Source organism: Centroberyx gerrardi, chromosome 2, assembly GCF_048128805.1.
Source record: "Centroberyx gerrardi isolate f3 chromosome 2, fCenGer3.hap1.cur.20231027, whole genome shotgun sequence".
Taxonomy (NCBI): domain Eukaryota; kingdom Metazoa; phylum Chordata; class Actinopteri; order Beryciformes; family Berycidae; genus Centroberyx; species Centroberyx gerrardi.
In genome coordinates, this window is record NC_135998.1 from 15517708 (window position 1) to 15530110 (window position 12403).

General features: G+C 41.3%; 1 protein-coding gene across 1 annotated transcript; it reads right to left on the bottom strand.

The window, feature by feature from the left end:
- Positions 1-498: 498 nt before the first annotated feature.
- On the bottom strand, positions 499-7883 carry LOC139920365 (synaptic vesicle 2-related protein-like). Its single transcript, XM_071910361.2, has 16 exons — positions 7767-7883; positions 7333-7466; positions 5821-5906; positions 5630-5728; positions 5454-5525; positions 5200-5324; positions 4402-4465; positions 4149-4274; positions 3873-4001; positions 3657-3730; positions 3455-3531; positions 3241-3345; positions 2456-2567; positions 2240-2321; positions 2064-2153; positions 499-1200 (listed from the first exon to the last, which is right to left on the bottom strand). The coding sequence occupies exons 1-16, from the start codon at positions 7823-7825 to the stop codon at positions 964-966; spliced, it is 1671 nt and encodes a 556-aa protein (XP_071766462.2). The 5' UTR covers positions 7826-7883; the 3' UTR covers positions 499-963.
- Between the last annotated feature and the right edge of the window lie 4520 nt (positions 7884-12403).

Here is a 12403-nt window from a genome sequence, read left to right on the forward strand (position 1 = left end):
CGGTATTCCCAGCTGGTCCTGCGTCCTGCGTCCGCTGCGGTTATCGGAGTCCTCATGAGCGATAAGTCACACAGGTATTGGAGATTTCCTCCGTTTGTGCCGCGCTATCATCGCCCGCGTTATCATTGCTAATGCGCAGACAGACAAACAAAACACGGTGCAGGTTGCAAGCGGGGCAGAAATGACATGCAGCTTTGCCGGATGCCTGTGATTGGCTGGCCTAGTTTGCGTGTGCGCTGTCATTGGGCCAATGTTGTCAAGGTGACTGGCCAGACTAGGTATTCCCAAATACAAATATTGATGAAATAATACTTCTGTTAATGTAATGAAAGACAAAATTACAAGATCGACATCATATAGAACCGTCATCACACGTTTTGCATCCCTCATTACAGCCCATTGCAAAATGGAGTTTCACTGCAAGAAATGGTTTATTCCCCTCAACTTATTGCAACTCTAGCAAAATGGCATATGGCTTCACATTTAAAAAACGAATACATGAACGCAATGAATTTAATTCAAAATTTATTTTAAATAATATTTTATTGCTTAGGCTATTCTTAGAGGTAGGCTTAAAACATGTGAATGATTGCCAGTGCATAATTTCCCCCAAAATGTCACTCTGTTGCTTCCCATGGCCTGGGTGGAAGAGTGGGAAAATAAAATACCATCACGGGGAGCCAAAAATGGGGACAGTACAAATGCAGTCCAAGTTAGCAATGTGTTGCTCATTATTATAATAGCTCTTTGGAGGGACTGTCTGCACATGTGTGCTTCCGTTCTCATTACGCATGGGTGGTACCCCCAATTATTACTCCCAGCCATGAGACTGTCCCCTCCTGTTCTTCCTGCTCACTCATCATGGAGTTGTGGCTCAAAGGATTCAATTCATTATTCAATAAACAAGTATGGCCTCTGTAGGAGCCTGGGAGGTGATGACGTGTAGTAGGTCCACTCAGTAGGCTATGCTGGCCCAGCTTGTTCTTCTTGGTCACTGGATCCATAGCTGGTGTATGAAGTAGGTGCGGTGCCATTTGCCTGGCTTGTTCTGGTGATCACCTGCTCTCCTGTCAGCTGACCGGACTCCTGCAGACCCCTGCCTAACGTCTCGATGGGCAGACACAGAGACGCCCCGGCGGCCAGCAGGCAAAAGCCACAGTACACTGACAGGGTCAAATACACGGATGTCCTGAGCAGCACCTAGAGCCAAAATATCAGAACTGAGGAGCCTGGCAGAACCAACATCAACATACAGGGATTACAAATAGACTTCAGGAGTCTGATGTCAGGCTGGTGCCGGAACAAAATTCCCCATTCAAAGCCGCAGTAGACATTCCTTTCCACACACATCACAACTAATAGCAGTCATTTTATCTTACCACCAATATCCAGATTTTAGGTTAAATCACAATGTCATTATATAAGTTACCATTCAATAAAAATGTAAACTCTATTTTATGATATCGTATTTTATAAATTGCCAATGTCTGTCGAACTGCAAATTTTGTTACGTGTTAGGGCATCATCACATAAACACGCTTCTCTAGTGCACAGAGCTCGCACAGTCCAGCTACGTTTTAAACTTAGCTACATTTGCCCACAGCCATGGCTTCACTTTTAACTTTAAGTGAACTAATGTGTTTTTTTAAAAGGATGAAATGAGGAGAAACAGCTAGCTTGTTTGATGCAGCTTTTGCAAATGAGCAGCGAGTAATTTAATTGGTCTACACGCCGCTGTGTTGCTCCTATAGGATATGTCGTTTTCTGGCTGGTGACACAAAATGGTCACACACTTTTGTACCCTTCATTTATTTGGAGAATATCATAGTTTTTGAATTATACTTCATATGTTTACACCCAAGAAACGATTCACACCGGTACACTGAACAAAACCCAAGCCACGGACAACGTGAATGCTTATGAGGACTGACTTATTTTCCCTCAGGGATTTACTTCCAGCACCAGTGGGGCGGGGCGACTGCATCGGCTCTCCCCTTCCCTATTGGCAGTCCAGAGTTAACTTTAAGAAATATAACAAACTAGAGTTGGTCTCTCCTGTATACCTGTGCCACAAAGGGAGTAAGCAGGGCGCCCATCTTGCCCATTCCACTGCTAGTCCCCATTCCCATGGCTCTCGTTTCTGTAGGAAACACCTAATGAATGAGAGGGGAGAGCATTTTGACCAATTGAAATGAACCAAGGAATACCTTTTATATAAATGTAGTAAAACGGTACATACCTCTGGTGTATAAACGTAAGCCACTTGGTATCCTCCGGTGATGAAGGCTCTGGCAATAAAGATGAAGATTGTAAGAGCTATCCTGTGCAGACAGACAGAGAGGAAGACAGGGACAAAGAGAGTCAGAGATTAGCCTTAATGTTTTAATATACTGCAGTTGTTGTTCCAAAGTCTGCCAATATGTGGTAATATCAAAAAATTTAAATAAATACTTACCTGCCAATACAAGCGTACAAAGGCAGAATACACAAAGAAAACATGATGAAACACAATGCCATGCTTTTCTTCCTGCCAATACGGTCAATCACAAGCAGGGTTATAAAAAGCCCTACAATAAAGATGAAACACAAGGCAACAGTAAATATGTCATTCCAATAAGTAACAACTACAATCAAGCCGCAATAACCAACCTGCTTCTTTCTTTTATAATTTTTTTGTTAACATCCTTATCAGTGGTATTTTTGCAGTCATGTGATGTAATATATTATATGACACTGCAGATGTAGATATGCAAATTCGAGCTATTTTTCTAAGTGATGAAAACCTGTTTTTCAAGAAAATCAAAATGGCAGAAAAGCCAATATTGATGTTCCTAGCAGCAGATATGAAGAGCAAAGATAGCCTAATGCATGCATCGAATTTCAAGCCACTTGAACTTACAGTGTTGGAGGCTTGTTAGAAGCCTGTGAATGGCTTGTTAAAATGTTTAATTTTGAGCTGTTTGGCGCCCCATTAGGCCAAACAGAATAATTCTGTAAATGCCGAAATGCAGTGGCAAGATCCATCATCTCCCCGATTAAAAAAAAAAATGGACCAGTGGTGTCTGAGATATTGCATGTGATGGACAGACGAACGAACAGATGAAGAAGCGCCCCCCCTTGGATCAATCAGTGTATTGGCCTAGAAAGTTCTTGGCAACAGTATCATGAAGGTTGTTACTTTACAGGTTGAATTACACAACACAAAACAACTCTGAGAAAATGCTAATAGGCACATTTCACCTGGGAATTCAGCCAAAGTGGTCCACAAAAGGTCTTTGTAGTCAGCTGACGTCAAATATTTGCATTCCAGGCTACAGCTTGGTTCAATCTTGGCCCCTTGGGTCACTATAAGCAAGGAAAACGGTTTTATTTTCTCAGAGATTGCCCAACTCAAAGAAATATCCCGACAAAGCTCAAAATGTGTGCTACACCAATGCATCCAACTGTAACTTACGGCTACATAAATCTCCAGCTTGGAACAGCTCAGTAGTCAAGAGGACTATTCCATAATAGGAAAAGGCATTTGCAAACCTGGAAAAAAAAAGTCAAGTCTTTTATAAAACTAGTGGAAAAGAAAGCAATAAAAAATCCTTATGATCAAAAGGCTTATAAAATAATAGGAGGAAAGTAGAAAAACCTGTGTTACTCAAGCTAACCATATAAACCACAGGAGAAGAGTAGTCCTGCGATACTGAGGAGTGAAGAGATTTCTGATCCTTCCCCGCTCTACCTGTAAAATGAAAATTAAAAATGACTGTGACAATAACACTATTATTCACATCGAGCATTAATTGGACACGATGTCTCCTCTCTCACATTAGAATGATCCACATCCCGAACAAACACACACAGCCATACGTCCATGACCTCACCTGTTGGCTGGCGGTCAGCGTCCCTTGGGGCATGGCCTTGCCATTGTCGGCTGCCATGCGAGTTAATGTTGCCATGGCCTTTTCCCTGTTGCCTATCAGTACATCAAAACGAGCACTTTCAGGCAGCCACTGTGTAAAATACAAGACACAAAAATACAACACACAAACCCACACAATGCTGCTTTACACAAACTTCTCTGTTCGATAACAAGCAGCTGAGAGATTCACTGCAATGGCTTTACTTCAGAGGACTCAATAAATCATCGATATACTTACAAAGTAGAAGCTAACAAAGACCACCATTGGTATAATGGACAGGCCGAGCAGCCACCGCCAGCCAAGTGTGGGCATTATCCATATGGCCAGAAGGACCTCAAACACAGCACCAATTGCCCAAAATATCTGAGACACACACATGACGACAAGGTGGGGATTAATGAGCAGGATACTGCATTGGATCAAACACATGCATCAACGCAGAAATATAAGACATTAAGAACAGAGCGCTGTAAGTAAACTGCCACAGTACCTCAATCAGCATGATGCAGGTGGCTCTTGCCTTCATTGGAAGGAATTCTGAGTACAATGTCACCCTAAAAACAGATTGAATATTTGTCTTAAATAATTTTGGAGGCATGGGCATGTGTGGTCTGTGTTGTGTATGTTGACAAGACAACATGTTTGTTAGTATTTTGAGTATAAAACCAGTTCTGTAAGTTTTGTTCAGGGTTGGGACATTGCTATTGCTGGTTCATTTTCACATATCTAATTGTCCCAAGAGAGAGAAATGGTGTATTTTGGATAATTGGTCTTTGATTGTTCAACTACTGCTACTGTCAAACCAGACTATAATGCTAATGTTAATTGTTTTATATTGAAATGTTTAGAAATCATATTTAATCATGTTCTAAAAACATGAAAATGCGTAGCCCTTAATTGGATCAGGTGTGCAAGAACAGGGCTGGAGCAAAAACCTGCAGGACAGGTGGGCCTCGAAGACTGGGTTGAGAAACATTGCTCTAGACCAAGTGGTTCTCAGTCCTGGTCCTCAGGACCCAGAGGACTGCTGGTTTTCTATCCTACCAGCTAGTTAATTGCATTCACCTGGTGTCCCAGGTGTGAGTCAGTCCCTGATTAGACGGCCAGCAAGACTCTGGTGTCCTGAGGACTGGGATCGAGAACCACTGCTCTAGACCAAGTGGGGTGCACTGTCTGCACCCCACTTATTTTTATTGGTTTTCAGTGTCTTGTGCAACTGCAGTACAATTTTGCCACAGGAATCATTAATGTTTCAGCTCATCTCCAGTGAAAGAACCAGTGAACTTACGACTGAGGAGCTCCTCCGATGCCGAAGCCTACCAGGCCCCGCAGGACCAAGATCCAACCGTAGACCGGAGCAAAGGCACTGAGCAGGCCATAGTACAGAGCCCACATCGAACACATCATCAGACCCTGGTTACCATAGAAGCACACACACAAAACACAGCTACAACTTGAACCAGAGGATCTCAACTGTTGAATAGGGTACAAAAATCACTTATAACTACAGTATATATGAAAGCCCAAATATATGAGACTCACTGTTTTTCTGCCGTAACTGTCAGATATTTTCCCCCACAGAAAGGAACTGATTCCCATCCCAAGGAACACCACCTGAGAACAACATGTTTACACAATGAGTGCAATTATTAGCACACATTACAAAATCAACTCAACTAATAAAATGACAATGCTGTGAAGATTGATAGTGACCTTACCGATGTTAGGAGAGCCACCTGCAAGCTGGGCAGTCTCCATTCACAGTGCAGCTGTGGGGCCAGGATACTGAGGAGCATCATCTCCATGGCGTCTGCCATCTACACCCAGCGAGACGGAGGACAGCACATAAGAGATGTGCAGTAGTTGGAAAAAATAGAGAGAGCAGTTCTAAGCATATTTGGATTCTTACCCAAGACAGGCCGGTAAGAATAGAGAGTTTCCATTGGAACTTCCCAAAGCCAATGGCCTCCACCGCCTCCTCCACTGTAAACGTATCTGTAGAGGGAACAGTCAGGTGATGCAGGACCATTACCATTATTATCTTCTATTCTGTGCACTACATTGACTGTATATATTGAGTATTGTGTCTCATGTGAATATTGTAATACTGCAACTGACTGTATATAGTGTAATTGTATATTTTGTTGAATATTGCCGATTGTGTACACTGTAAATGATGTGTATAGTGTAATATTATATATTTTGTTTGATACTGTGAGACGAAGCGTGTGAGATTTGCAGTGCACTGGTTGCAAAAGAAAATAAAGAATCCTGAATCCTGAAAAAGAGGAAGTTGCAATAGTCACTCCCATTTCTCTGACCCATGCAAAGTAGGCTAATTTAAGCAGAATCACTAAACAAAAATAACCCTGAGAAACTATGTACTGACCAGAATTGTAAAACATGACTTACAGTGATTTTGTTAAAACGTTAGGTAATAAACAGCCACCAAAGAAAATATTAGGCACTGAATAATGTCAAAATAATACTTCAGGTGGGAGCTAATGTTTGGCTGAAGCAATGCCTGATTAGGGTTAATCACATGAAGGCGTAGTCAGCAGTACTGAAGGACCATTTATCAGTTCAAGAGCACTGAGGCAGGTTGTTGATTGGATTGGAGTTCAAAAGTAGATCTACTTTTCCCACACCGGAGCTCACTATTATGCTGCGTTCAAGACAACTGGGAAATGGGAATTTCTTACTTCCCACCTCAGAGCATTCAAGTGGCTGAAGTGGGAACAACACTTCAGAGCAGACATTACAAAAAATATTGACATTACTCAAGATACAAACACAATGCCAGGACCAAAGGGCTACTGTGCAGTTTTAACATTAATGTTACATGGAACAACTTAACCTTACAATGTTGCAAGTATCCAACTGAATTAATTGATGTTAAAGTATGTCATGCACAGACACTTGAAAGTCTGTTTAAAAGCTTAAAGCATGCTGTAATTCGTTGTTCTTCCCATTCACTCTGAACGCAGTCTCCAGGTAAGTATCTCCCAGTTTCTGAATGGGAATTACAAGTTGGAGGGTCGTTCAAATAGATTTTATCTATTCCAAAGTAGGAAATATCCCACTTCCCAGCTGTCATGAACACAGCATCATGCATGGCTGTCTGACCCAACCCACCTGAGAGAAGACAGGATGCAGCCAACCTCCAACTATCCCATGACTGCCCACTTCATTAAGTATATAAACTATGCACCTCTCTTCCTCAGCTCATATGCGTCTTGTGTTCCACAGTATTAGTTTCCTCCCAAATTTAGAATCATAGTCAAGACAAAACTCATTGGTTCTCAATTTTGAAGAGCCATTTAAGCCACTTAAATTGTGTGTATCCGCTAAGTTTCCAAACACTGCAGCATATAGATATCAAGGTCAGAGTCTAGAGTCTTATTGATAGTGATCCACAAACCTTTAGTTGTATTAGATCCAGATTGGGGTGCAGAGTCAGCTCTTTGTGTGGTTGTAGTGCAGATCTCATAGTCTGTGCACTGGTCCTCATCATTGAGACTGACAATGCCTGCCTGACCTCTAAACGTCACCATACTGAAGGGACAAATTGAGCATTATTAATAACGACATGGAGAATCTGATGTAAACTGTATTGTATAGCATTGTATCAAAATAAATGAACACAAGAGCGTAACTACCTAGACAATGCTGTAATACTCTAAATACCAAAGCAGCCTATCCAGTTTCCCTGTCCTTACTCCACTGTAGTTAAACCATACACAGGTATTTCCTCATTCAAAAATAGGTTAGTGTGTTCCTCTTTAGCTCATCATCAAAAAGAGTCTGGGAAGAACTCCTGTGACTTCTTTCAAAAATAATAATTTGTTGCTGTACCTTATTTCAGGGTCTCTCCATTGCTTGTAAGTTATCCTAGGTGTTTTGCTCCAGTTCATTTCAGCATGACAGATTTGTGAATTTCAGCACTCGTACACAAGTGTTGTTGAGTTGGCTGAACCTGCTAGTGCACTGATCTCAGGTTGCAGTGACACGCCCAATCAGAGGACAATACCTTGGGTGAGGAAAAGGGTGGAGTCAGACAAGTAAACAAACACCGCCTGTGAGCTAAATTCAACAATGAACAAACAGTAGATTGTCAGTTTTCTAACTATTGACACATCTGTTTAAGTGTTCTCTCTAGAACGGAGGACTAGATTAATTTAAATTGAACTCCTGAACTGCACAAGAAGAGCTATAAGCCTGAAAATGGATTATCAACACTGGGACTCTACATGTGTGTGTCATCTTGTAATTCCTTTTGATTGCAGATAATGTCAAAGTAATCAAACTAAAATAAAACAAGAAAAAATCTCAGTCAATGCCAGTTGAACAGCTAATTAATTTGGCCTTAACTTAGGTATATGCTCCTACTAACCATATTTCCATGTAGATGTTCACTCTAAATAACAAAAGGGATTGTTATGCCACATTCTGTACATTGGCAAATTACAGCTGAGTTGAGACACTTGTCATTTACATTACAAAGGGTCTCAGGAAAATGTGTTTCAATTTCATTGTAAATGTAATAAAAATCAGAAAACATGAGGATTTGCAATATGAATACAGTACATCCACATATTGTGGAACCAATATACAGGTTATTGAGAAAGAAACTTGTTTCCTAAAGTAACCATTATCTATAAGAGCTGACTCTATAGCAAAATGAATCAGAGCATTACATAGTGTCATGAGTTGACTCTCGGTGTTCTCAGGACTCACTACTTGAACAATGGTTTTGCTGTAATCTTTTCCTTTTTTACCAGGTTATACTAAAACACAAAGTAGCCAATTATCTACAATGTAAATACTTTTGCCTTTTTGTTTGAAAATTCTCCCCTCGATTTGGGGAAATTTAAGAATAACTCCACTGAGGCATTTAGCTGATGTACGTATCCAGAGTGACTTTCAATAGGTGCTACAGTAGAATAAGCTTAAAATCCTCGATCACCAAAACTACAAGCAACCAAAAATAAGAAGTGTATGTAAGTCAGACCCTTGATGCCCTTACAATATTCCTGTGACCCCAGAAAGATCATGTGAGCAAAGAAACAGAATAAAAGCTAAGTGATAGAAAGGATATTTGGAGAGCAAATAGAGTGAGACAGTGAGTATCATTCAGAGAGGGGGAGGTGAGGTACAATTCCAGTGCATACGGCTGGGAGGCTTTCATCAACACTGAGTTTCAGTAACTATCTGATCGCTTATCCTGTTTCTCCTGTTTTCACCCTACAATGTTTCACCCGTATCTTGTTTTTGTTCATCATTCTCCATCTCCATCACCATGAAATGACAGCTGCAGGGCAAGGGTTTCATATTTTTTAAGCAAAGGAGCAACTGTCATAGCCTAAAGCTGACAGCAGGTTGTGCTCTCATCCCACTGGTGTTAAAAACCTGTCATAAAAAGATCATGCAAACCCAATACATCACATTGAAAAGCATTTATTATCCACAGGTTGAATGTTTGCTGTGTTGCAACATTGCTGTGTAGTTTTTATTCTGAAATAAATGCACACACACACACACACACACACACACACACACACACACACACACACACACACACACACACGCACACACCAATAACATAAACTGTTGAGTTACTCAGCGCAATAAAGTTCTCAAATATTAAAACAGAGGCAGGAGCCAGCAAACAGTTAAAAAGCGAGTTTCAGAGTGTTTGTCCTGTAAACTGGATTCCACACTGTCATTAGGGGAATAGATGCAGTCATGCCCAGTGTGTGCTGGGTGTTGAGTGGCTTGGCCGCATGGCTTTCTGCCTCAGAGTCTGGCATTAGCCTGGAGGAAGGTTGGTTCATATTCACGCAGACAGCCATGGTAATATTAATTACTGGTTTCCATAGTCTCCAGGTAATTATCTCCTTTAAGCCCCATGAGAGGAAGGAATTAAATTAAGACCTGATAGTCTGTCTAAATATCAATGCTACTTCCTACTGCATGAACAATAGTCTCTTATGGCTGTATGAACTCACCAGCAAGCTGTATACGGCTTGTCAGTGTTGTTGGATTGGCCCTGACCAGAGTGGAGGCACTGGGCTGCAGAGCATGAAGGGGAAGCTGGTTCCTGTAACACTGGGCTATGGAACAAGTCTATAGGGCAGTGAGGTGTAGGACGATGGAGCTGGGGCCTAAACCTTCCCGGGCTTTAAGATGATGGTGGAGAGATTTTCCTGGTGCTGAGACTGGGAGGCCGCAGGGGGACAGAGCGGAGTGACAGACCTTCCTCAACTCAGTCTGTCATCTGCAGGTCCGGTTTGTTTAAAAGGCAACGGCTGACTTAAAATGGATTAACAAATTTTAATCCTGAGGTTCCATCTAATCTCCGTTGCTAGTCACAACGTACTTGTCTAACCTGGCTTGGCCATGCTGCGATGCAAGGTAGCCGACTTTGTGCAAGCACAAACTGCATTAGAGCCAAAAATGCAACTGAAACAGGAATAGATATGGCACCAAAGCCAAACCGATGTCTAATTTCTGCTGCTACAAAAATACAATGGAGGAAACATTGCTTACAGTTAGTGTGTTTTATTTGCTTACACTATACCACTGCATGAAAGGCAATTCTTCCTTTTTTTGAATGAAAGGGGTGTAGTAGTGAATATCAATGTGAATGTCAAAAAGACTTTGCCTTTAGGAAAAGCTCAGCTTAAGACCCTGGTAAGGCCTTCGATTATATAGGGGTTAACAAAAGAGAGGGGCTGGTCAGCAGAGGAAGAACTGGTATGTGCTGTATATGTGAGTGTGTAAGCAGAGTTCCATCCAATAATACAAACTTTGGGTATTAGCCTATGGGTATTAACCCTTGCTCAGCCAGTCTTACATATGGTGCTAGAGCTCCTTTTCTATACATAAAAATGAATTTTTCATTGCTTACATTGTATTGTTTCATATTTGAAATGCCCTAATTGCTCCTCTTGCTTGGTGGACCAGAGAAGGAGGATTCAGAAAGCTCATAACCATTAACACCAACTTCTTCAGAGTGGCTTGTTTAACACATTAGGTAGCATGTTGCACGGCCTATTCAAAACTCATTGCAGTGTCATGGTAGCTGAGTGGTCTAAGGCACACACTAAATCCACAACATCCTGGGTTTGAATCCGGCCCAGGACCTTTGTTGCATGTCATCCCTCTCTCTCTCTCTCTCTCTCTCTCTCTCTCTCTCCCTCCCAATATTTCCTGTCTCTCTCCACTGTGAATTATCAAATAAAGACTAAAACCAAACCATAATCTTTAAAGTAAAAAAAACTCATTAGTACTCTTTTTCATAACAGTTGAATCAGGAATTGGAATAGAGTATTTGTCTGTAAGGCATCTGCAGGTAAAAGAATATCATCTCACATTAGGGATTTGTCTGTGGCTGCTGGAGCCGTTCTGTCTTCTGCACCCCTGCAAAAGGGAATGAGGCTAACCTAAAAAACGGCCGAAAATTAGGACACCATGACGGCATGCTGAGGCTGCTGCATTATGGGACGGCCATAAATACAGGTGCTACTAAGAACTCCCCCACCCACCCACCCCTCCTCTCTCTAATATCAGACACCCAAGCCTTAGCAAGAATCTCTGTTCTCTATCCCACCTGCTCTGGCTTTGATCACATCATCAGCGCTCACTTGGCCAGACTTGGACCGGACAGAACAGAATAAGCCTCAACATGTACAAATACTCAAAGGTAGGCTTTGTTATCTATTGCTTAAATGTTGAATGCCGAAGTATTGTAACCCTTTGCACTGAAATTTCATTTTCATATTTCTAGTCTATGCAAATGGAATATTTTGCTAACAACTATTGAATTGGTGAAACACACCTGGATTGTTGAAATGACTAAAAATAACAGACTTTATGGTGCCGTTCTTACATTATTTTTTGCCCTGTGTGTGACTATACTTGCTCATTGAATTCATCATGTCTGAAACACCATAGCCTCCCAGCTCCTCTCGGCCTTCAGAGTCCAGCACTGGCGACAGCAGTCTATTTGCTCACATGAATAAAGGATTAGTTGAAAGTTTAGTTGTTTGAGACTAATTGGGCCTGTGAATATTTATTTGGATATCCTGTGATCCAACTTGTCCTTCACTCTTTAGAGACAAGATTGTAACTGGCCATATTATTTACCTCTTATCTGAAGTTAGATGTAACACTCTGAGATTTTGAATGGTGTGTGTGTGTGTGTGTGTGTGTGTGTGTGTGTGTGTGTGGGTGTGTAAGTGCATATTGTGTACATTCCATTATATTGGCGTGAAGAAAAGAAAATTTGAGCTTATTTGATGACTCAGGGACACTCTTTGTTACACTTCACCCTTACTATAGGGTTGAGGTTAAAAACGTAATCCAAATGTGAATAAAAGTGTGGCCCTGACACAGATACCTTAAACACTACAATTGGAGAGTTAATATCCATTGCTAAAAATATCCATTTTGGATTGAAAATCATTACCTGAAGTTTATCATGCAATCTC

Bases quoted from the DNA above. Each gene is read 5' to 3' on its own strand.
- LOC139920365 (XM_071910361.2), bottom strand. From the start codon at position 7,825: ATGAACTGGAGCAAAACACCTAGGATAACTTACAAGCAATGGAGAGAC. The intron at 4,466-5,199 runs GTAAGTTCACTG...ATCTGTTTTTAG, and splicing joins ATCGGAGGAGCTCCTCAGTC to GGTGACATTGTACTCAGAAT. The intron at 3,532-3,656 runs GTTAGCTTGAGT...TTTTTTTTCCAG, and splicing joins CTTCTCCTGTGGTTTATATG to GTTTGCAAATGCCTTTTCCT.